The sequence below is a fragment of the Callithrix jacchus genome, chromosome 3 (genome assembly GCF_049354715.1).
Source record: "Callithrix jacchus isolate 240 chromosome 3, calJac240_pri, whole genome shotgun sequence".
In the NCBI taxonomy this organism is placed as follows: domain Eukaryota; kingdom Metazoa; phylum Chordata; class Mammalia; order Primates; family Cebidae; genus Callithrix; species Callithrix jacchus.
The window spans coordinates 92177419-92203225 of record NC_133504.1 but is presented as its reverse complement, the minus strand read 5'-3'; the positions used below and the strand labels follow the sequence as shown (position 1 = coordinate 92203225).

The 25807-nt window shown below is 36.1% G+C and overlaps 1 protein-coding gene across 5 annotated transcripts in view; it reads left to right on the top strand.

Annotated features, from left to right (window-relative positions):
* TET2 (tet methylcytosine dioxygenase 2) overlaps positions 1–25807 on the top strand; it is a 130858-nt gene that overhangs the window by 83126 nt on the left and 21925 nt on the right. For all 5 annotated transcript variants that reach the window (XM_035293205.3, XM_002745526.6, XM_078366748.1 and 2 more), the window contains 4 exons: positions 3486–6940; positions 10976–11066; positions 12478–12571; positions 13206–13414. In XM_035293205.3, coding sequence (XP_035149096.2) covers positions 3532–6940; positions 10976–11066; positions 12478–12571; positions 13206–13414 — 3803 coding nt within the window. In that variant the 5' untranslated portion in view covers positions 3486–3531. The remainder of the gene's footprint in view (positions 1–3485; positions 6941–10975; positions 11067–12477; positions 12572–13205; positions 13415–25807) is intronic.

The window sequence follows — 25807 nt, the reverse complement described above, 5'->3', positions numbered from 1 at the left end:
TTGTGGCAGTTTTGACTCTCAAAAACCATCTAAGAGCGTATCTGTTTTCCCACATGCATGCCAAACGTAGTGTAGTATTAAACTTACTGATCTGCACTAATTTGAGAAGAGAAAAACTGTGGCTTATTGCAGTTTTAATTTGTATTTCATTTTATGAGCAATGGCAGACATCTTCTTAAATACTTAAGAGCCATTCACACTTCATTTTCTATGAACTGTCCATGTCCTCTTTCCATTTTTCTGGTAGATGGTTATTCATCTATTTGTAGGAGTCCTAAATGTTAAGAAAAGCTTTACACAACTTTTAACTCTTTTTATGTGTCTATTTTGGCACACATAAATTTTAGCAACATTTCGCATCTTTTATGAATTCTAGATTTTGTGTCACAAAAAAAGAACTTACCCAGTCATTAGATTTAAGTTTTCTCAGATCGTTTTTAACTTTTTTTAGGGTTTTATTTTCTATATTCAAATATTAATCTAGAATTTATCTTAGTATAAGGTGTACAGGATTGATCTCACTTTATCACCTTTTCAGGAGACAACCCACTTGTTCTAATAACATATATGTCCTTGAAATGCGACCCTGATCACAGCGTATTTCTGTGTTTGGGTCTATTTTTGAATATTCTGTTTTATTCCATTGATCATATTAATATTATATGTGTAAACATAGGCTGTTTTAAGTATAGTAGATTTTGTTGCATTTAAATATCTTTTGACTACCAGGCCCCATATAATTTCTTTATCAGAATACTCCTGGCTACCCAATTTATTTATTTTTCTACATGAACTTTAGAGTCAGCTTCCTTAAATCCTCAAAATATTGTCCAAATACTTTTAGTAAGAGTATATTAAGTGAACAATTTGACAACTATCTAAGAACATATTATAGTTTTTCACTTGTTTTTATACTTACATATTACTTAGTATAGTTTTAAAGTTACATTAAAATAGGTCTTCTACATTTTTAAAATTTATTCCTAGTGTATTAATTTCTTCTATTATAACTACAGTATTTTATTTCAGTAAAGCTTCTGACTGGTTGTTGCTCATATAAATCAAGGCTATGAATTTTTCATCAGCTACTTTACTGAATTGTCACAAATGGTAACCATTTTTTACTTGATTCTCTAGATTGACCTGTATATCATCTTATCTGTAAGCAATGATAACTTTACTGTTGCTTTTCAACGTTTATATTCTTATTTCTTCTATTTCATTGGTCTTGTTTATCAAGTGATAGCTGTTTTAATAGAACTATTTTTCACCCAAAGAGGAAATAGTCTTGATTTTTTTCTACTTATATTTTAAAAATAAATGTAATGAGAAAAACTGTGGGAAAATAAAGCAGATACCTCATACAATGGATTATTAAAATTTTTTAGTGCCATTTCTTCTGGCTTTCTCTATGATTGGGACTCTGAAATCTTCATTAGTACTACTCTGAAAAATGTTTGAATAAATGAAATCAGATTCAGGGATACAAGTGCAGGTTATATAGGTAAATTGCATGTTTTGGGGGTTTGATGTATAGACTATTTTGTCACCCAGGTAATAAGCATAGTTGTTGATAGGTAGTTTTTGGATCCTCTCCCTTCTCCCATTCTCAGGTAATCCCCAGTGTCTGTTGTTTCCCCTCTTTGTGTTCATGTGTTCTTGTTGTTTAGCTGCCACTTAGGAGAACAGGTGGTATTTTTCTGTTCCTGTGTTAGTTTGCTAAGGTTAATGGCCTCCAGCTCTATCCATGTTGCTGCAAAGAACATGATCTTGTTCTTTTTCATGGCTGTGTAGTATTCCATTGTGGATATGTAACACTTTTTCTTTATTCAGTCTACCACTTATGGGTATTCAGGTTGATTCCATGTCTTTGCTATTGTGAATAGTGCTGTGATGAATATATGCATGCAGTGTGTCTTTATGGTAATAAAATAATTTGTGTCACTTTGGGTCATATACTGAATAATGGGATTGCTCGGTAAAACGGCAATTTTAAGTCCTCTGAGGAACTGCTTCATTGCTTTACACAGTGTCTGAACTAGTTTATATTCCCACAAGCAGTAAGTGGATAAGTGTTCCCTTTTCTCCACAAGAATGATTAATTCTTTTAGAGAGTCAAAGACGGAATCCTAGGGAAGATGATATCTGAGGCAGGTTTAGAGTTCTGTATAGAGTCATTGGACAAATAAGGGGATTAAGAAGGCATTCTAGGCAGACAGAAAAGCAAAGGCATGAAGCTCTGAAACAGCTTACTATGTTTGGGTATTTATAAGCTGTTGTTATTGTTGGAGTATAAACTGTAAGAAAGAGTGGGAGGAGAGAAAAACATACCCTGCATGTGGAAAAAGAAAACATTTAAATTAAACAGAATTCTCAAAAGAATTGAGCAGCCAGACCCTGTAGAGGAAAACATAGAATCACCTAGAAAGGATATTTCATAAACTATACTTTTCTCCCCTATTCTGTCACCTGGAATATTGATAATACCAAAGGGAATGTGCCTTATCTCTCAGGTGTATTTGGATGAAATAGCTTGAGAATCATGCAGGCAGGTTGAAGCCAGTGTGTTAAAGAGAATGTGGCATCAGCATCAGATTTGCATTTTAGAACAGTCCTTTTGATAACAAATTGAAGGGAAGCATAAAGGGCTGGTGGGGAAGGGCAGACTGGACTAGGGGAGAACTCTTTTAAAAAGCCACTGCAGGCCCTGCGCGGGTGGCTCACACCTATAATCCCAGCACTTTGGGAGGCAAAGCTGGGCAGATAAGCTGAGGTCAGGAGTTCAAGACCAACCTGGCCAACATGACAAAACCCTGTCTCTACTAAAAATATAAAAATTAGCTGGGCATGGTGACAGGCACCTGTAATCCCAGCTACTGGGGAGGCTGAGGCAGGAGAATCACTTGAACCTAGGAGGTGGAGGTTGCTGTGAGCCAAGATCACGCCACTACACTCCAGCCTAGGCAACCGAGTGAGAATCCATCTCCCAAAAAAAGCTACTGCATTAGATCAGGAGACACAGTGATGAAGAGAAGATGTGAGCTATGAAGTAGCAGTTAAGATGATTAAAGGAATGTATAGGAAGTAGAGCTGATAATATTTAGCAAGTAATTAGATAAATGAAGTGCTAGAAAAAAGAAAAGGTGATTTTTTTTTTTCCTATTGTTTTTAGCATTTGGACAAAAAAGAATTATTTGGGAAGGAAACTGATGCTAATAACTAAGAGTATGAACTTCCCACATAAGCTGGTAATTTTGATCACCCTCATTCTCCACGACAGTAAATATTTGAGAATTGCTAGGAAGACAAGAATGGTTACTTCCTGAGTAGCTGTCGGTTGTCACTATGAAACATGAAAATGCATTATCAGTTTGCTATGTCTAGGTATTCCAATATTTATACTCAGTTAACTCCTTAAGATACATTAGTATTAAATATGTGTATTTATATAAACACATTTTAATTTTTGTTTCCATGCTCTTTAGAATTCATCCAGAGGGCAGCCTTGTGGATGGCCCCGAAGCAAGCCTGATGGAACAGGATAGCACCAACCATGTTGAGGGCAACAGACTAAGTCCATTCCTGATACCATCGCCTCCCATTTGCCAGACAGAACCTCTGGCTACAAAGCTCCAGAATGGAAGCCCACTACCTGAGAGAACTCATGCAGAAATAAATGGAGACACCAAGTGGCAGCCTTTCAGAAGTTATTATGGAATACCCCGTATGAAGGGAAGCCAGAATAGTCGTGTGAGTCCTGACTTTATACAAGAAAGTAGAGGGTATTCCAAGTGTTTGCAAAATGGAGGAATAAAACGCACAGTTAGTGAACCTTCTCTCTCTGGGCTCCATCAGATCAAGAAATTGAAACAAGACCAAAAGGCTAATGGACAAAGACATAACTTCGGGGTAAGCCAAGAAAGAAATCCAGGTGAAAGCAGTCAACCAAATGTCTCCGATTTGAGTGATAAGAAAGAATCTGTGAGCTCTGTACCCCAAGTAAATGCAGTTAAAGATTTCACCAGTTTTTCAACACATAACCGCAGTGGGTCTGAAAATCCAGAGCTTCAGATTCTGAATGAGCAGGAGGGGAAAAGTGCTAATTGCCATGACAAGAACATCGTATTACTTAAAAACAAGGCAGTGCTAATGCCTAATGGTGCTACAGTTTCTGCCTCTTCCATGGAACACACACATGGTGAACTCCTGGAAAAAACACTGTCTCAATATTATCCAGATTGTGTTTCCATTGCGGTGCAGAAAACCACATCTCACATGAATGCCATTAACAGTCAGGCTACTAATGAGTTGTCCTGTGAGATCACTCATCCATCGCATACCTCAGGGCAGATCAATTCCGCACAGACCTCCAACTCTGAGCTGCCTCCAAAGCCAGCTGCAGTGGTGACTGAGGCCTGTGTTGCTGATGATGCTGATAATGCCAGTAAACCAGCTGCAATGCTAGATACCTATCCCTTTCAGAAACCAGAACAACTACAACAACAAAAATCAGTTTTTGAGATATGCCCATCTCCTGCAGAAAATAATGACATCCAAGGAACCACGAAGCTAGTGTCTGGTGAAGAATTCTGTTCAGGTTCTAGCAGCAATTTGCAAGCTCCTGGTGGCAGCTCTGAACGGTATTTAAAGCAAAATGAAATAAATGGTGCTTACTTCAAGCAAAGCTCAGTGTTCACTAAGGATTCCTTTTCTGCCACTACCACACCACCACCACCATCACAATTGCTTCTTTCTCCCCCTCCTCCTCTTTCACGGGTTCCTCAGCTTCCTTTAGAAGGAAAAAGCACTCTGAATGGTGGAGTTTTGGAAGAACACCATCACTACCCCAACCAAAGTAACACAACACTTTTAAGAAAAGTGAAAATAGAGTGTAAACCTGAGGCACCACCTTCCCAGAGTCCTAATCCATCTACACATGGATGCAGCCCTTCTCCAGTGCTTTCTGAAAGGCCTCAGAATAATTGTGCTAACAGGAATGACATACAGACTGCAGGGACAATGACTGTTCCATTGTGTTCTGACAAAATAAGACTAATATCAGAACAGCTCAAGCATAAGCCACCAATTTTTGGTAGCAGTGACCAGTTACAGGACCACTGCCGGAAGTTGATGAGAAACAAAGAGCAAGAGATTCTGAAGGCTCGAAACAAGGAACAAACACGAGATCTTTTGCCCCCAACACAGCACTATGTGAAACCAGGATGGATTGAATTGAGGGCCCCTCATTTTCACCAAGCCGAATCCCATCTAAAACGTAATGAGGCATCACTGCCATCAGTTCTTCAGTATCAATCCAATCCTTCCAATCAAATGACCTCCAAACAATACACTGGAAATTCCAACATGCCTGGAGGGCTCCCAAGGCACGCTTACACCAAGAAAATGACACAGCTGGAACACAAGTCACAAATGTACCAAGCTGAAATGAATCAAGGGCAATCCCAAGGTACAGTGGACCAACATCTCCAGTTCCAAAAACCTTCACACCAGGTGCACTTCTCCAAAACAGACCATTTACCCAAAGCTCATGTGCAGTCAGTGTGTGGCACTAGATTTCATTTTCAACAAAGAGCAGATTCCCAGACTGAAAAACTTATGTCCACTTTCTTGAAACAGCACTTGAATCAACAGGCTTCAGAGACTGAGCCATTTTCAAACTCACATCTTTTGCAACATAAGTCTCATAAAAAGGCAGCACAGACACAACCATCCCAGAATTCACATCTCCCTCAAAACCAGCAACAGCAGCAAAGATTACAAATAAAGAATAAAGAAGAAGTACTCCAGACTTTTCCTCACCCCCAAAGCAACTATGATCAGCAAAGAGAAGGATCATTCTTTGGGCAGATTAAAGTGGAAGAATGTTTTCATGGAGAAAATCAGTATTCAAAATCAAGTGAGTTCCAGACTCATAATGCCCAAATGGGACTGGAGGAAGTACAGAATATGAACAGTAGAAATTCCCCTTATAGTCAGACTATGAAATCAAGTACATGCAAAGTACAGGTTTCTTGTTCAAACAATATACACCTAGTTTCAGAGAATAAAGAACAGACTACACATCCTGAACTTTTTGCAGGAAGCAAGACCCAAAACTTGCATCACATGCAATATTTTCCAAATAATGTGATCCCAAAGCAGGATCTTCACAGGTGCTTTCAAGAACAGGAGCAGAAGTCACAACAAGCTTCAGTTCGACAGGGATGTAAAAGTAGAAACCAAGATATATCTGGTCAACAAGCTGCACAACTTGCTCAGCAAAGGTACTTGACACACAACCAAGCAAATGCTTTTCCTGTGCCTGACCAGGGAGGAAGTCACACTCAGACCCTTCCCCAGAAGGACATTCAAAAGCATGCTGCGCTAAGGTGGCATCTCTTACAGAAACAAGAACAGCAGCAAACACAGCAGTCTCAAACTGAGTCTTGCCATAGTCAGATGCATAGGCCAATTAAGGTGGAACCTGGATCCAAGCCGCATGCCTGTATGCATGCAGCACAACCAGAAAATAAAACATGGAAAAGGGTAACTAAGCAAGAGATTCCACCTCCAAGCTGTGATAATGTGCAGCAAAAGAGCATCATTGAGACCATGGAACAGCATCTGAAGCAGTTTCAGGTCAAGTCGTTATTTGACCATAAGGCTCTTACTCTCAAATCACAGAAGCAAGTAAAAGTTGAAATGTCAGGGCCAGTCACAGTTTTGACTAGACAAACCACTGCTGCAGAACTTGATAGCCACACCCCAGCTCTAGAGCCGCAAGCAACTTCTTCAGAAAAGACACCAACCAAAAGAACAGCTGGTTCTGTTCTCAATAATTTTATAGAGTCACCTTCCAAATTACTAGATACTCCTATAAAAAATTTATTGGATACACCTGTCAAGACTCAATATGATTTCCCATCATGCAGATGTGTAGGTAAGTACCAGCAATGTACTGAGACACACGGTGTTTATCCAGAATTAGCAAATTTATCTTCAGATATGGGATTTTCTTTTTTTTTTTTTTAATCGAGTCTGGCAGCAATTTGTAAAGGCTCATAAAAATCTGAAGCTTACATTTTTTGTCTTTAAATTACCAGTGCTTGTGTCTTGTGAAAAAGAACTTCACTTAGTTTTTCAAAAAAAAAAAAAATAAATAATTATGCATGTTTATTTTTCCCTCTATTCAGACCCCGTAAAATTTGAATGTATCTGTTTTAGATCAGTTCGTCTATTTAGTTCTTTGTATATATTATCTCCTGGAGAGACAACCAGGCAGCAAAAAAATCTATTAAAATGAGAAAATAACTGCCATATGCAGTCTAATGTAGGAACTTTATTTTTTAACTCAAGATAAAATATAATCGTTTTACAAGATTTCTGGTTAATAGAGAAATTATTATCTTCAGCCTTCATGAGCTGGGGGAAACTATAATGCTGACACTCTTAGTGCTCCCAAAGTTGCCTTTCCTCTATTTATACATTTGGAATTTTGCAATTTATATTCATTTTGATTCCATTTTCTCTAAACTTTCATCCTTTTGATTAAAAAAATATGATACAGACATACCTCAGAGATATTGTGGGTTTGGCTCCATATCACCACAATCAGGTGACTATTACAATAAAGCAAGAACATTTTGGTTTCTCACTGTATATAAAAAGTTACTTGTATACTATACTGTAATATACTGTGTGCAATAGCATTGTGTCTAAAATATACTTATTTAAAAATAATTTATTGCTAAAAATATTGCTGACATTTGGGCCTTTAGTGAGTTCTAATCTTTTTGCGGTGGAGGGTCTTGCTTTAATGTTGATTGCTGTGGACTGATCATGGTGGGAGTTGCTGAAGGTATGATGGCTGTGTGTGTGGCAGTTTCTTAGACAACAATGAAGTCTGCTGCATCAATTGACTTTTCCATTCACAAAAGGTTTCTCTGGAGCATGCAGTGCTGTTTGATAGCATTTTACCCTCAGCGAATTTCTTTCAAAATTGGACTCAATCCTCAAACTGCTGCTGCTTTATCAACTAAGTTTTTATAATACTCTAAATTATTTGTTGTCATTTCAACAGAGTTTATAGCATCTTTGCCAGAAGTATATCCCATCTCAAACATTCTTTGTTCATCCATAAGATGCAACTTTTATCCTTTCAAGTTTTTTCACAATATTGGAGTAATTCAGTCACATCTTCAGGCTCTCCTTCTACTTCTGGTTCTCTTGCTACATCTACCTCATCTGCCGTGACTTCCTCCACTGAAGTCTTGAATTCCTCAAAGTAACCCATGAAGGTTGGAATCAACTTCTTCCAAACTCCTGTTAATGTTGATGTATTGACCATCTCCCATGAATTATGAGTGTTTTTAATAACTTATAAATGATGAATCCTTTCCAGAAGGCTTTCAGTGTACTTTGTCCAGATCCATGAGAAGAATCACTATCTTGGCAGCTGTAGACTAACAATATATTTCTTAAGTGATAAGAATTGAAAGTCAAAAGTACACCTTGATCCATGGGCTGCAGAATGAATGTTGTGTTAACAGGCGTGAAAACAACATTAGTCTCCTTGTGCATCTCCATCAGCACTCTTCGGTGACTAGGTGCCTTGAGCAGTAATATTTTGAAAAGAGGCTTAGGTTTTTGTTGTTGTTGTTGTTGTGTTTTTCTTTTCTTTTCTTTTTTGAGCAGTAAATCTCAACACTGGGCTTAAAATATTCAGTAAACTATGTTGTAAACAGATGTGTTATCGTCCAGACTTTGTTGTTCTATTACTCTACACAAACAGAGTAGACTTAGCATAATTCTAAAGGGCCTTGGGATTTTCAGAATGGTAAATGGGGATGGGCTTAACTTAAAATCATCGCCTACATTAGCCTATAACAAGAGAGTCAGCCTGTCCTTTGAAGCAAGGCATTGACTTCTATCTATGAAAGTCCTAGATGGCATCGTCTTTCAAGAGAAGGCCGTTTCAACTACGTTTAAGAATCTAGTATATGGTAGAGCCATCTTCATCAATGATCTTAGCTAGATCTTCTGCATACCTTGCTGCAGCTTCTATATCAGCACTTGCTGCCTCGCCTCGTCCTTTTATGTTATAGAGACAGCTTCTTTTCTTAAGCTTTATAAACCAACTTCTGCTAGCTTACAACTTTCCTTCTGCAGCTTCCGCACTCTCTTCATAGAATTGAAGAGAGTAGTCCCAGCCGATGACTCTCTTCATAGAATTGAAGAGAGTCAGGGCCTTGCTCTGGATTAAGTTTTGACTTAAGGAGTGTTGTGGCCAGCGTGATCTTCTATCCAGACTACAAAAACATTCTCCATATCAGCAATAAGGCTGTTTTGCTTTCTTACCTTTCATGTGTTCACTGGAGTAGCACTTTTAATTTCCTTCAAGAACTTTTCCTTTACATTCACAACTTGGCTAACTGGCATGCAAGGCCTAGCTTTCAGCCTCTCTTAGCTTTTTACATGCCTTCCTCACTTAGCTCAATCGTATCTAGCTTTTGATTTAAAGTGACAGACATACAACTCTTCCTTTCACTTGAACACTTAGAGGCCACTGCAGGGTTATTAATTGGCCTAATTTCAATATTGTTGTGTTTTGGGGAATGGAGAGGCCCAGAGAGAGGAAGAGAGCCAAAGGAAAGGCTGGTTGACAGAGCATGCAAAATGCACACAACATTTATCAGATTAGGTGGCACCCCAAAACAATTAGAATAGTAATATCAAAGATCACTGATCACAGATCACCATCCATAACAGATATAATAATAAAAATTAAGTTGAAGGTACTGTGAGAATTACCAAAATATGGTACAGAGACATGAAGGGAGCACATGCTGTTGGAAAAATGACCCTGATAGACTAACTTGACAAATGAGATTGCCACAAACCTGCAATTTGTAAAAAGTCACAGTAACTGCAAAGCACGGTAAAATGAGGTATGCCTGTATTCCATTAAAAAAAAAAGAGCTTTTGTTTAATTCATGATACATAATAGGTCTACAGGAATAGTGAAACATTTTTGCTGATGGATGTAGATATATACTTGTGTAGAGATGAAGATCTTAATTATAGCTACACAGTATAGATGTAGTTTAGGACATTCGAAAAGACAAATTAGTGTGACTAATGGCCCACCCATGCCATGTTTTCCCTCTTGCAAAGAGATACTCCACCCCCACATTGTGTAGGAGGATGGAGGGAGGACTCGCACTACCCCTCTTTGTGTGTGGTTATTAAGTTGCCTCACTGGGCTTAAACACCACACATCTCATAGGTAATATTTGGTAAGTTGTAATCGTCTTCACTCTTCTCTTATCACCCAACCCTATCTTCCCACTTTTCCATCTTCACTGGTTTGCAACAGCCTCTTTTTGCCTGACTCTCCAGGGTTTTCTCTCATCATAAATTGTTCTAAAGTACATACTAATATGGGTCTGGATTGATGATTGATATTTACAAAACCGTAATTAAGTATTGTGAGAAATAAGAGGAAAAACGGTATCCTTGACAATAAACCAAGCAATATTCTGGGGGTGGGATACAGCAGGAAATTTTATTTTTAATATTTTAAAATCCAAGTGACAGGTAGGCTTCCAGTTTGCTTCAAATGTTTTTTTTTTTTTTTCAGCTAAAAAAGATTGGATTGTAGTTGATACTACATATAATACATTCTAATTCCCTCACTGTATTCTTTGTTCAGTTTTACTTATTTGGTTTAAAATAATTTTTTATCCCATATCTGAAATGTAATATATTTTTATCCAACAACCATCATGTACATATACTTCATTATGTGGCACATTTTCTAATAGATCAGTCCATCAATTTACTCATTTTAAAGAAAAAAAATTTTAAGTCACTTTTAGAGCCCTTAATGTGTAGTTGGGGGATAAGCTTTGTGGATGTAGCCTTTATATTTAGTATAATTGAGGTCTAAAATAATAATCTTCTATTATCTCAACAGAGCAAATTATTGAAAAAGATGAAGGTCCTTTTTATACCCATCTAGGAGCAGGTCCTAATGTGGCAGCTATTAGAGAAATCATGGAAGAAAGGTAATTAACGTAAAGGCACAGGGCAGATTAACGTTTATCCTTTTGTATATGTCAGAATTTTTCCAGCCTTCACACACAAAGCAGTAAACAATTGTAAATTGAGTAATTATTAGTAGGCTTAGCTATTCTAGGGTTGCCAACACTACACACTGTGCTATTCACCAGAGAGTCACAATATTTGACAGGACTAATAGTCTGCTAGCTGGCACAGGCTGCCCACTTTGTGATGGATGCCAGAAAACCCAGGCATGAACAGGAATCGGCCAGCCGGTCTGCCAGCCACAAGGTACTGGCACAGGCTCCAAAGAGAGGTCCCACTCTGACTTTCTCACCTGATAATAAAGTCTCAACGAGGAAAGAATGGTCAAGCGTGGTATAAGAAAGGAACCACTGAATTAAATCCACCTAGTATTGCAAATGAGTAGTTATCTGTAAGTTTTTATACTGTAAAAAGAGAGCAAGTGTGATAATGTTGAATAGAAAGAAAAACAGATACTATTTACAGCTGCCTTTTTTTTTTTCACCATCAATCACAGGTATACAAGTTCTTGCCTTTACTCCTGCATGTAGAAGACTCTTATGAGCAAGATAATGCAGAGAGGGCCTTTCATATAAATTTATACAGCTCTGAGCTGTTCTTCTACTAGGGTGCCTTTTCATTAAGAGGTAGGCAGTATTATTATTAAAGTACTTAGGATACATTGGGGCAGCAAGGACATATTCGGTATCATTCTTGCTCCATTTCCAAATTATTCATTTCTAAACTGGCATGTAGAAGTTCACTAAATAATCATCTAGTGGCCTGGCAGAAATAGTGAATTTCCCTAACTGCCTTTTTTTTCCCTTAAATAAGTAGTAGATGGTATTTTGCTCATAAGGGAAGATACAGTCCATTTCCAGAACTATTTTATATTTTCAATATGGCTGGATACTAATTATTTGCCAGCCCTCTTTTCTAAATTGTGAGACATTCTTGGAGGAACAGTTTTTACTAAAACCTATTATGACTCCCCAAGTTTTAAAATAGCTAAATTTAGTAAGGGGGAAAATAGTAGTTTATGCTTTAGAAGACTGAACTTAGCAAACTAACTTGAATTTTGTGCTTTGTGAAATTTTGTATAGAAATGAGCTTTCCCATTATTTTCACCCAACATGTAATTTATAAAATAGTTCATTACAATTTTCAATACATTTTGATACTGAAGAAAGACAAAGCTTAAAAACTATTATCCAATTTGCTTGGCTTAGACCAGTTTTTAAAAAACAAAACAAAACAAAACAACAAAAACCATTCATTATTCAGGATGTGGTCATAGAATAAAGTTGTGCTCAAATTTTCAAATATTTTGATTGCCTGTTGAATTCATTTGCTAATTGTAAGTGTGTGTGTGTTTCTGTGGATTTCTTTAAGGTTTGGACAGAAGGGTAAAGCTATTAGGATTGAAAGAGTCATCTATACTGGTAAAGAAGGCAAAAGTTCTCAGGGATGTCCTATTGCTAAGTGGGTAAGTGTGACTTGATAAAGCTTTTGGTCTTGAATCTTGGGCGTTTTTATTTGTAAACCTAACACTGAGAATAGGGTTATCCAGATCAAAGATTCATGACAGTTGAAAAGAGCATAACCTGTATTTCTTATCCTATGTTATCTCTTAAGAAGATGCAGATTTGTTCTAAAATCAACAAACTGTATTTAATTGAAAGAATTTAGTGATGGGGAGGAGGTCCATTCTAGTGCCTGCTAAATGTATAATCCTTAGAATGTGAAGTGGTCCTTAATCTTTTAAATACCTTCGTTAGTCTTTATATTTTAATTTATGAAAACCTTCAACTAAGACTTATGTATCTTTCATCTAGCTCTGGTTTTAATGCAGGTAGCATTTAATTGTCCCCACTGTACTGGATATGGTTTGCTAAATATTAAGAAGTAGTTTTGCATATCTCCTTTTTCTGATACCAGGATCAATGACTACTTTTTATAGATGCAAAAGGCAAATTGCACATGCTGATAAATGTTGCCCTAATTGTGACCTAAACATGATAAAATATACATACATAAGTGCTCTTATCTGCTGCAAGTGACCCTTGTTTTGTTTTGGTTGGGGTGGGGGGGTATTTGGGATGGAATGGTGATCTACACAGGTGGTTCGCAGAAGCAGCAGTGAAGAGAAGCTACTGTGTTTGGTGCGGGAGAGAGCTGGCCACACCTGTGAGTCCGCAGTGATTGTGATTCTCATCCTGGTGTGGGAAGGAATCCCACTGTCTCTGGCTGACAAACTCTACTCGGAGCTTACTGAGACGCTGAGGAAATATGGCACGCTCACCAATCGCCGGTGTGCCTTGAATGAAGAGTAAGTGAAGCCCAGGGCCTCTTCCAGATTCTCTGGGGCCACTCATAGGAAGCCCTAATCTTTGGTTGGAAGGAAGAGAGTTTAACGTGCATTTTTACATTTATAAAATGGGGATCAAAATGCCTGTTTGGCAGTCATGCAATAAGAAGTTGTATTTGCTAACATGAATAATTTGAGATGATTTAATTACCTGATATGTACAGACAGTTTAGCTATTAATTAGGGGCAATCACAGTATCTGCACCTACATGGCCTCAGTTATACCGTAAACTTGAAATTGTTTATGTGCTCACATGCTACAAGTGACAGCTCCTGTGTGCTTGGCCACTGTATTAGTACATACTGACTCCACTTCCACGTTGCAGTACCTGAAATAAAGTAAGTCTGATGAGAAACTTTGGGCCAGGTTAAATACCTTCCATATAAATGTAGCAAAATAAAAATACAAAGCCTTAGAAGTTCTGTAGAAATAGAACTGATTTTGCTTTCGTTCAGTCTATTCATTATTTCCACAATAGTAATAAAAACTGCTTCTGCTTTTACTGCTGCTAAATGATCAGGAAATTACTGGGTATGGATATATATTATTTTCCAGGAATATAAGAATTTAGAATAGAACTGCAAGAGTATGCACTTAAATATATTCAGTATATCCAATTGCTAATGTTTTGTTTCAACACCATCCACTTTGCAAGAAGTCTAAACCTTCACTTGGAGAAAGCTTCATTTTTAATATTCCTCTACTGTGCTGATAATCCTATATATAACACTAAATGAATATATGAATTTTCACAGTGCTACACAGAAATCCTACAATATTTTGCTCACATTGGTTTTAAAATAATTTTAATTTTGCCCTCTTTCCTTTAGTCTGTTTTTCTCTGCATCTGCCAAACTACAGAATCATTTGCTGAGCTTATAAGAAATGCTCGTACTGCTCATTGCAGCAACCAGCCAAATTTGTCCTTTGCTGTTTATAACTCTAACTAGCATGATTTTACTAACTTTATGCTAACACAGTTTTTCTCTGGGTTGTGGGAGACAAATCAGCTATAAACAATCTATTTAGAAAAGTTACTCTTTCTGTATGAAAATGTGACTTGACTTTCTATGATAATTATGATCCAAAAATCTTATGGTGTGTACCTGACTACTTTTACAAATGATTATTTGGAAGGTAGAAGTTGCTGATTCATAACATATAACTTACAAACTCATGAAGGACTACTTTAAGCATACATTTTTTTAATCTACCCTGATTCCCCTTGCACTTTCTGGAAAAAAAAAATGTATGTAGGTGCCTTTAATCAGAAAGAAAATAAAAATTAAGGCACCTTGGGCTTATATTGGTAATAGCATTTCTCTCAGGAATTCAGTAATACTGCATTGTCTTTAAAGCAGAATATCCCTTAGACTTGATGGTTTGAAATTCTAAGTCACTGAAGAACTTCTCGTGAAAATGATAGTTGTTTTAAAATTTCTTTTCAAGAATAGTCCTATTGCAATATGTTTGAATTTCTTGAAGTTTCCTGGAAATGATATTTTATTCATTGAAATGGATTTAATTTTCATTAACATAAATCTCTAATATTTTTCTTGGCTCACTGTAATCTCTACCTCCTGGGTGGGGCAAAGTGATTCTCATGCCTCAACCTCCCTAGTATCTGGGGCTACAGGTACCCACTACCATGCCTGGCTAATTTTCATACTTTTAGTAAAGACAGGGTTTCACCATGTTGGCCAGATTGCTTTCATACTCTTAGCTTCAGGTGATCCATCCGCCTCAGCCTCCCAAAGTGCTGGGATGACAGGTGTAGGCCACCATGCCCGGCCAGCTTTTCCTTAATTCTTATAAATGCCAATGCCTGAATCTGACATATAAAAAATTACTTGAAGAAGTTTTATTATTTGCATTTGAAAACCATGAAAAATGATTAGACCACAGTCTCAGAAAACTTGTAGATTGTTAGTTTAACTACTCTAAATGTCAGGCAAATACAAAACTATTAAAAGAGAAGCTTCAAATATTAAGACAATCTAAAAGCAAAGCTATACACTTTTGCTTTTTGTCTAGAGTTTCAAGGTAAACATGAATAATCATTTAGATGATGCTTAAGCTATCTTATGCATACTTAGAGCAATTCTCCAAAATGAAAAATTTTAATAGTTAAATACATGATTAAAATAGACACATCCAATGTCAATACAGACTTTACTCAGAAAGAGCTTTTGAAGTTTCTTCTACCCCATAAATAGATTTTATTTTATGGCTGGCAGAAGTAAAAATTACAACTTTTTGCCAAGAACAGAGAATAATCTCAAATGGGGGCTGTGGACTCAGCTTTATGTTCAGAGCTGTGTGAACCTCATCACTGACTTCTTACAAATCCCTGTGTCCACATGCTCCAAACCACCCACTGCGAGTTCAGCAAAGAACTCTGGGAAAGTAGAAACTGATTTTTACATTTCCTTTGAGCCAAACCAGCTGTTTCTTCTTTAAAGATTTCTCTTAAGGATTTCCATTTTATGACTAAGTCTAACCAATATTTTTTTGGCAAGTTAGAATTGTGGGAGTGTATCTGTCATCATAAGGAAATCAAAGCCAGAAATGCCTTCTGCCATGGTGGGTAATGTTAAACATTTCAAGGAACTTTATATTATGAAACTTGTCAAACATAAAAGGAAAGGAGCAATATAATGAATTCCATGGACCCATCACATAGCATCAATATTTATCAACATTTTATCAATTTTTTTTATATATTTTCCCTATACCCCACTTACACTAGTGTTTGAAAGCAGAACACAGATAATATATCATCTTACCTGTTTTCTATGTATTTCTAACAGGTAAAGCCTGTATCATTTAATATTTAGTATGTGTTTGTTCAGATTATCTCATTAGATTCTATTTCAAAAAACACATACTAAACAAAAAAAGATACTGAAAAAAAGAAAGCCCTTACAATGTGATTGACACTTCTGAGTAGTGTGATCCCAGTTCGTGCCCACTGTCTGGCATAACTATTAAATAAAACTTCCTCTTGTAAAATTGTCTCTGTTTAGAAGATAAAGCCTCTTATTATTTATAATAGTCCTCCTTTTTTTATGAATATGTTTTTTAAAGAAACTGTATGATTTTTCTCGGTGAAATTCTCGAGAAATTCCGGATTTGGCCAATTTCATCTTGGTTCTTTTGTCTAACCTATCTGTCTCCAGAATCTTCTGTGGACTGGTAGTTTGACTTACTCCATGTATTTTTTCTAATTGAGATATAATTCACATACCATAAAATTCACCCTTTTCAAGTATACAATTCAGTTGTCTCAGTACATTCATAAAGCTATGCAAAGGTCACCTCTGCCTAGTTTCAGATTATTTTCATCATTCCCAGAAGGAAACCCTGTATATTAGGCAGTCACTTCCCCTTCTCCCCTTTTCCTTTCTCTAAGTGGCAATCACCAATAAACATTAAGTTTCTTTGGATCTGCCTATTTTGGGCATTTTGTATTAGTGAAGTCATATATTTGGCCTGGCTGGCTTCTTTCATGTACCTTAATGTTTTTAAGGCTCATCCATTTGGTAAAAAAGATAAATACTTTTTTAACCCTTTTTTTGGCTAGTTTTATATAAAAAATATAAATTATATTATATATAAATTATATAATATATATGTATATGTACATTATATAATATATATATATATATATAAAACTTTTTTCTTTGAGACAGTCTCACTCTGTCACCCAGGCTGGAGTGCAATGGTACAATCTCAGCTCACTGCAACTTCCATCTCCCAGGTTCAAGCAATTCTTATGCCTCAGCCTCCCAAGTAGCTGGGATTATAGGTGTGCACCACCACATGTAGCTTATTTTTGTGTTTTTAGTAGACAGTGTTTTGCTATGTTGGCCAGCCTGGTCTCAAACTCAGCCTCAAATGGTCCTCCCACCTTAGCCTCCCAAAGTGCTGGGATTACAGGCATGAGCCACCACACCTGGCCACATTTTTTTTTATTTATTAGTTAATTGACATTTGGATTGTTTCCACATTTTGGCTATTAGAAATTATGCTGCAGTGAACATCGGTGTACAAGTTTTTATGTGAATATGTTTTCAATTATCTTGGGATATACACCTAGGAGTGACATTGTTTAGTAATACGGCAACTCTCTGTTTAACTTTTCAAAGAACTGCCAAACTATTTTCCAAAGTAGCTGCATCCTTTTACATTTCTGCCAACAATGTACAAAGCTTCCAGTTTCCACATCCTCAAGAAAATGTTATTGTTTGTCTTTTTAATTATAACCATCCCAGTGGGTGTGAAGTTTATCTCGTGATTTTGATTTGCATTTTCCTAATTGCTGTTTGGCATCTTTTCACGTGTTAATTGACCATGTATTTTTTTTTTTAGAAGAGTTTACTTAAATATTTTTGTGTTGTTTATTTTTAGAGTTGTAAGAATATATGTTGATACTAGAACTTTGTCAAACGCATGGTTTGCAGATATTTTCTATCCCACAAGTTGTCTCTTCACTTTGATAATACCCTTAAAGTATAAAAGTTTTCATTTTGTTGAAACTCAATTTCTATTTTTTAATTGGCTGCTTTGTGCTTTTGGTGTCGTATTTAAGAAATCATTGCCTAATTCAAGATCTGATTTACACCTATTCTTTCTTCTCAGAGAATTATAACTTTAGCTTTACATTTAGACTATTTTTTAATGTTAATTTGATGGTAAGAGATAAGAGTCCAACTTCATTCCTTTGCAAGTAGCTGTCTAGTTGTCTCAGCACCATTTGTTAAAGAGACCATTTTTTAAAATTAATTGACCAAGATGTATGAGTTTATTTCTGGACTCTTAATTATATTCTCTTAATCTACATGACTGTTCTTAATGCCAGTACCACATTGTGCTGATTTCTGTAGCTTTGTAGTAAATTTTGAAATCAAGACAGGTAAGTCTTCCAACTTTGTTCTTTTGCAAGACTGTTTTGGCTACCGTATTTCTTATGTTTCCATATGCATTTTAAGATCAGCTTGTCAGTTTCCCTCCTCCTGGGATTTTTTTTTTTTTTTCTTGGTAGAGCTAGGGTCTTACTATATTACCCAGGCTGGTCTTGAACTCCTGGTCTCAAGATATCGTCCCACCTAGGCTTCTCAGAGTGCTGGAATTACAGGTGTGAGCCACAACACCCGGCCCCCTTCTGGAATTTTGACTCAGGTTCTGTTGAATCTGTAGGTCAATTTGGAGAGTCTTGGTATCTTAATATTAAATCTTCCAATTTGTGAACATAGGATATTTTTCTGTTTACTTAGATCTTAAATTTCTTTCAATACTGTTTTGCATAAAACAGGTACAAAGTCCTGCACTTTTTTTTTTTTTTATGACAGAGTATGTCTCTGCTGCCCAGGCTGGAGTGCAATGGTGCCATCTCAGCTCACTGCAGCCTCTACCTCCAGGATCATGTGATTCTCCTGCCTCAGCCTCCCAAGTAGCTGGAACTACAGGTGCATGCCACCATGCCTGCTAAATTTTTGGTATTTTGAATAAAGACAGGGTACATGCCACCATGTCTGGCTAATTTTTTGGTATTTTAGTAGAGACAGAGTTTCGCCATGTTGGCCAGGCTGGTCTCAAACTCCTGGCCTCAAGTGATCTGACTGCCTTGGCTTCCCAAAGTGCTGGGATTACAAGCATGAGCCACCATGCCCGGCCTGAAATTCTTTTGTTAAAACTTTCTATGCATTTTTTTATCCTATTGCAAACTCAAATTCTTTGCTGATAATTTACAGTCATATATTTGACTTTTATATATTGGTCTTATATTCTGCCAACTTGCTGAACTACCTTATTATCACTAACTTTTTTGGATAGATTCTTTAGGATTTGCTACATACAAGATTATGTCATCTACAAATAGAAATAGTTTTGTTTCTTCATTTCCAGTCTGTCTGTATTTTTTTTGCTAATTGCCCAGTTAGAACTTCCAGAAAATATCAGATACAATTAACAAGTGCAAACATCCTTGTCTTATTCATTTTAGGAAGAAATTTTTAGTTTTTCACCATTAAGTATGATACTAGTTGTAGGTTTAAAAAAAAAAAAGGGAGTTTTGTGTCAAGTTCAGAAGTTCCCTTCTGTTACTAGTTTGTTGAATAATTTTATCATAAAAGGTAAACTTTACTTGAATGCTTTGGCTACCTCTAATGAAATGAAAATGGTTTCTTCTGTTTTCTTCTGTTAATGTGGTATATGGATTCATTTTTATATATTAGATTAACATTGCATTTCTGGAATAAATCCCGCTTGGCCTTAGTGTTTACTACTTTTTATATATTGCTGGAGTCAGTGTGCTAGAATTTTATTGAGGACTTTTGCATCTCTGTTGATGAGGTATATTGATCTATAGTTTTCTTGTGGTATCTTTGGTTTTGGTATCGGAGTATTTCTGACTTCACAAAATGCATTGGGAAATGTTTCCTTCTCTATCTTTTGGGAGAGTTTGTAAAGAACTGATTTAACTCTTTTTTTAAATGTTTGTGGGCTTTCCTTTGTGGGAATTTATCAAACATTTTTTAAATAGATTACTTTTAAAGCAATTTTAGAGTAACAGCAATATTGAGTGAAGTGCCATTTGCAGAACAGAAAGTTTTAATTTTAATGAAGTTTAGATTATTGGTTAATTCATGAACAATATTTTTGGTATTATATCTAGAAAATCAAACCCAAGGTCATCTATGTGTTCTATGTTATCTTCCAAGAGTTTTATGGTTTTGCATTTTACATTTAAGTCTGTGACCCATTTTTCATTAATTTTGCAAAAGCTATAAAGACTGTATATAAATTCACTTTTTTGCGTGGAGTTGTCCACTGGTTCTCATACCATTTGTTAACGACTATCTTTGCTTTATTGCATTGCCTTTGCTACTCTGTCAAAGATCAGTTGATTATATTTGAGTGGTCTGTTTCTGTACTCTATTCTGTCCCATTGATATATCTGTCTACTTTCACCAATGCCACACTATCTTGGTAACTTGAGCTTCAGAGTAAGTCCTACAATCATAGTGTCAGTCCTCTGACATTGTTTTTCTCCTTCAGTATTGAGTTGGCTATTCTTTTGCATCTTATTATTAGTAAGTGACAAAAACAAGTCTGAAAAGGCTGTATATACTGTGTCATTTATTGGTATTTTGCCTCTTGATATAAACTTTAAGATCAATTTGTCAATATCCTCAAAATCTTGATGGAATTTTGATAGAGAGATCACACCGCATTTCTAGATTGAGTTAGAAATACTGCCCTCTTGACAATACACAACTTCCTATCCATGAACATGGAATATCTTTATTTCTTTTATATCCTTCTTTAGAATTTTCTATTTTCCTCATATAGGCCTTGTACAAATTGTAGATTTATACATAAATATTTCATTTTGGGGGTGCTAATGATAATGTATTTTTATCTCAAATTCTTGTGTATTGCTGGTATGCAGAAAAGTGAGCAGCTTTTGTATATGAAACAAGTTTCCTACAACCATGTTATAATCACTTATTAGATCCAGTTTTTTTTTTAATTTATTTAACTTTAGGTGCATATTATATCTGGAATTTCTCCCCATGTTATCCCTCCCCTCCCTCCCCACCCACCGCTGTCTCTCCCCTACCCCCACCAACTGCCCCCAGTGTGTGATGTTCCTCTCCGAGTCCACGTGTTCTCACTGTTCAACACCCACCTGTAAGTGAGAACATGTGATGTTTTTCTTTCTGTTCTTATGTGAATTTGCTGAGAATGATGGTTTCCAGATTCATCCAAGTCCCTACAAAGGACACGAACTCATCATTTTTTATGGTTTTTTTATCGTATTCCATGGTGTATATGTACCACATTTTCTTTGTCCAGTCTATCATTGATGGGCATTTGGGTTGGTTCCAGGTCTTTGCTATTGTACACAGGGCTGCAGTGAACATACGTGTGCATGTGTCTTTATAGTAGAAAGATTTATAGTTCTTTGGGTATATGCCTGGTAATGGGATTGCTGGGTCAAATGGAATTTCTGTTTCTAGATCTTTGAGAAATCGCCACACTGTCTTTCACAGTGGTTGAACTGATTTACATTCCCGCCAACTGTGTAAGAGTGTTCCTATTTCTCCACATCCTCTCCAGCATCTGTTGTCTCCAGATTTTTTAATGATCACCATTCTAACTGGTGTGAGATGATATCTCAATGTGGTTTTGATTTTCATTTCTCTAGTGACCAGTGATGGTGAACATTTTTTCATATGTTTGTTGGCCTCATGTGTGTCTTCTTTTGAAAAGTGTCTGTTCATATCCTTTGCCCACTTTTGAATGGGGTTGTTTTTATCTTGTAAATCTGTTTTAGTTCTTTGTCTATTCTGGATACTAGCCCTTAGTCAGATGGGTAGATTGAAAAAAATTTTTCCCATTCTGTTGGTTGTAGATCCAGTTTTTTTTTTTTTTTGTCATTCTTTTGTATTTTCTAGGTTATCATGTCATCTGCAAAGAAAACTTCTTCCTAATCTGTATATGTTTTATTTTCTTGTCTTAATGTATTAGCTAGGATTTCCAGTTTGATGTTGAAAAGCATTGGTGAGAGGCAATATTCTTGTCTTGTTTCTGATCTCAGCGGGAAATCTTCAACTTTATCAACATTAAATACGCTAGCTGTACAGTTTTGTAGATATGCTTTATCAGGTTCAGAAACTTCTCTTTTCCTAGTTTACTAAGAGATTTTTGAAAATCATGAATTAATGTTGGATTTTGCAAATGCTTTTTCTCCACCTATTGATGTTACCATATGATTTTTCTTTAGCTTATTAATGCAATGGATTACATTAATTGGTTTTCAGATTTTGAACTAGGCTGGCATGTGATACAACCCACATGGTTGTGATCCATTATTATTTATATATATTGTTGGATTTTGTCATTTGGTAAGGATTTTTGCATTCATTTTCATGGTTGCTTTTATTCTGTAGTTATTTCTTGTAAAGACTTTGGTGTTGGTATAAAGGTAGTGCTGACCTCATAGGATGAGTTATGAAGTATTTTCTCTGCTTCTGTCTTGAGTGAGATTGTAGAGAATTGATATAATTTTTTCCTTAAAAGTTTGGTAGAAATCAGAATGAACCATGTGGCTGGTACTTTGTTTTGGAAAGTTATTGCTGATTCAGTTTCTTTTATAAATATGAGCCTATTTAGATTTCCTTTTGTGTAAATATTGGTAGTTGTGTCTTTCAAGGAATTGGTCCTTTTCACCTTGATTATTAAATCTGTGGGCACATTTGCTTATAATATTTATTATCCTTTGTTTTTGAGACAGGGTCTCACTCTGGTTGCCCAAGCTGGAGTGCAGTTGCTCACTGCACTCACTCACAGTTGCTCTCAGCTCACTGCAACTTCGACCTCCTGGGCTCAAGTGATTCACCCACCTCAGCCTCCCAAGTAGCTGCAACTACAAACATACACCACCATGCCTGGCTAATTTTTTATTATTATGAGAGATGGGGTTTTGCGATGTTGCCCAGTCTGGTCTCAAACTCCTGGATTCAAGCAGTCTGCCCACCTCAGCCTCCCAGAGTGCTGGAATTACAAATGTGAGCCATCATACCTAGCCTGAAGGCAGAACTTTTTAAGAACAGAATGGTATATAACACTTTCCAAAACATTTTCTTTTCCCCTCCTCCTATGGAAGTATGAAGGGATTTTTCTCCAGTATTCATTGTGAGAACCTCATCTGGCTCCTGGATGTAAAAAACTCACAAAACTGTGAGGACCCTATTGTGACTGGATGCCTCTGGAGTTGTTCACACGGAACCTCCAGCAATTTATCAATTATAATTGTGATTTTCCTATTCCAACACTGGTTCTTACAGAGGTTTCTGCTCTGGTAAGTTATAATTCTTTTTATTTGTCTGTCTCACTGGATTTGAGAGCAGTGATTTTCTCTGTGATCTCATTTCTCTCACCAATCTAAGTAGTGTTGATTTCATCTTTTAACTTATTGTAGGTATATTCAGATTTTCTATTTCTTCTTGAGTCAATTTCCGTAGTTTGTTTTTATAGAAGTTAGTTCTCCAGCTCTGCTTCAGCTCTATCCTATAAAATGAATATGTTGAGCTTTCATTTACAACAAGGTATTTTCTAATTTCTGTCATGAGTTTTTTTGGTTCCTGATTATATAGGAGTATATTTTTACATACTACCCAAATTTGCTTCTGTTATTTATAATTTTGTCAGAAAACACACTTTGCACAATTTTTGTAGTGTTATTTTATTTAAACTTGTTTTATAACCTGACATACACTCCATCCTGGAGAATGTTTCATGTGTACTTGAGAAGAATGTGTATATTTGGCTGTTGGTGGTTGGCATGTTTTATAGACGTCTGTTAATCTAGTTGGTTTATAGTGTTTTTCACAACTTCGGTTTTCTTTTTAATCTTCTGCCTACTTTTAGCTATTATTGAAAGTGGATTAGTAAATTATTGCTTCCTTCCTTTAATTCTGCCACTTTTTGCTTCGTGTATTTTGGTGCTCTCTTGCTGATTACATGTATGTTTGCCATTGTTACATCATTTTAGTGACTTGAACTTTTTATTATAAAATTTATGTATCTTGTAGATAGCATATAGTTAAATCTTTTTAAAAATTATATCCCCTGTCTCTGCCTTTTAATTATTTAATTCATATACATTTAAGGTAATTCTTGATAAGGTAGAATTTGTCTGCCATTTTGTCTGTATCTTTTCTTTCTCTGTCACTGTCTTTTTTTGTGTTCAATAGATATTTCTAGTATACTATTTTAATTGCCTAGTCTTTTATTACATTTTTTGATGTTATTTTCTTAGTAGTTTCCTTGGGGATTATAATTAACTTATAACAACCTAGTCTGGAGTAATACCAGTTTCACTGCAATAAAAGGAAACTTCCCAAATAGCTCTATTCTCTCCTTTTCCTCTGTGCTCTTATTATACAAATTAAATTTTATATATTTTGTGCCCATTAATACAAATTATATTTTGTCTTTTAAATCAAATATATATTGGCATTTAAATCAAATAGGAAAAAATAGTCACAAACAAAAATTAACATATACCTATGTAATTATCTTTACTGGTGCTCTTTAAGTTTCTTAGGTGGATTTGAAGTACTATCCAGTGGCCTTCCCTTTCAGCCTGAAGCACACATTCAGTATTTTTTACAGCACATGCCTAAAAACAGTAAACTCTTATCCGAGAATGTCATAATTTATTATATAATAGATTTCTGAAATATAATTTTGCAAGTTACAGAATTCTTGGTTGACAGTCTTTTTCTTGTGGCTCTATGTCATCCCACTGCCTTCTGGTCTTCATTGTGTCTGATCAGAGATCAGCTATTAATCTCATTGGGAGTTCTGTGTATGTGATAATCTTACAGCTTTTATGTTTTTCTTGTGTTATTGGCTTTAGCAGTGTGATTATGATGTTTACATATCTTTGGATTTATGTTACATGGGGTTAGTTAAGCTTCTTGGAAGTCAGCTAAGGATTAGACAGAAATCCTTAGGTGCCTGAGACCAATAAGTCAGTCTTTGACAAAGGGGTCTGTCTGTGTATTGGGGCATGTATTCAACACTCAACCAGGCTATTTGCAGCTCTGCATTAGCCTTTATTCCCTGCTTGTGCATAGTCTCAAGGTTAGACTGTGGTGAGAGCTTAGGGCTTTATCAGGTCTTCTATGAGTCCTACATTTGCATGTGGCTTTCTAAATTGCCAGGAATATATTTTCAAAGCCTTCTATGAATCATCTCATTTCTCAGGTTTTGCTTTTAAGTTTTTTTATCCTATTTTTTGCTCCAGTTATTAGCCACACCTCAATCAGTGAAAATATTCAACAGTTGCCTATGATTATTTGACAAATACCTCTGTGGAAAAGGCAGTTCACGCTAGATGAGTTCCAAGTTAGATAAGTAAAGATAACCTTACTATTTGGATCTTCCAGGAAACTACCAATTAGGTCAAATTACCATTCTCTGAATGGTACTTTAGAGTATATCCAACCAATCTGGCCTCCTCTAGTGGCAGCCTGGCTGCTACTTTTCATATTAAATGTGGGCTGTTTTGATCTACCATAGAGCTGTGGGGAAAGTTAAAATACCACAGAATTCATTGTTCTTACTGAAATCCTGTCCCCACCCCACCCTGAATAAATTTTCTCTATATTACTGCAAGTTTCTTGCTGATTTCCAGATCTGAAAAAGCTGATTTTGACAATAATTATCAGTACTTACTGCTTTGATGGAGAAGAAAATCTTCAAAGATCCTTATTCTGCCATTTGTGCTGACATTTGTAAAGTGGTTATTTCTAATTGTAATCCTTTTGCATTTATTA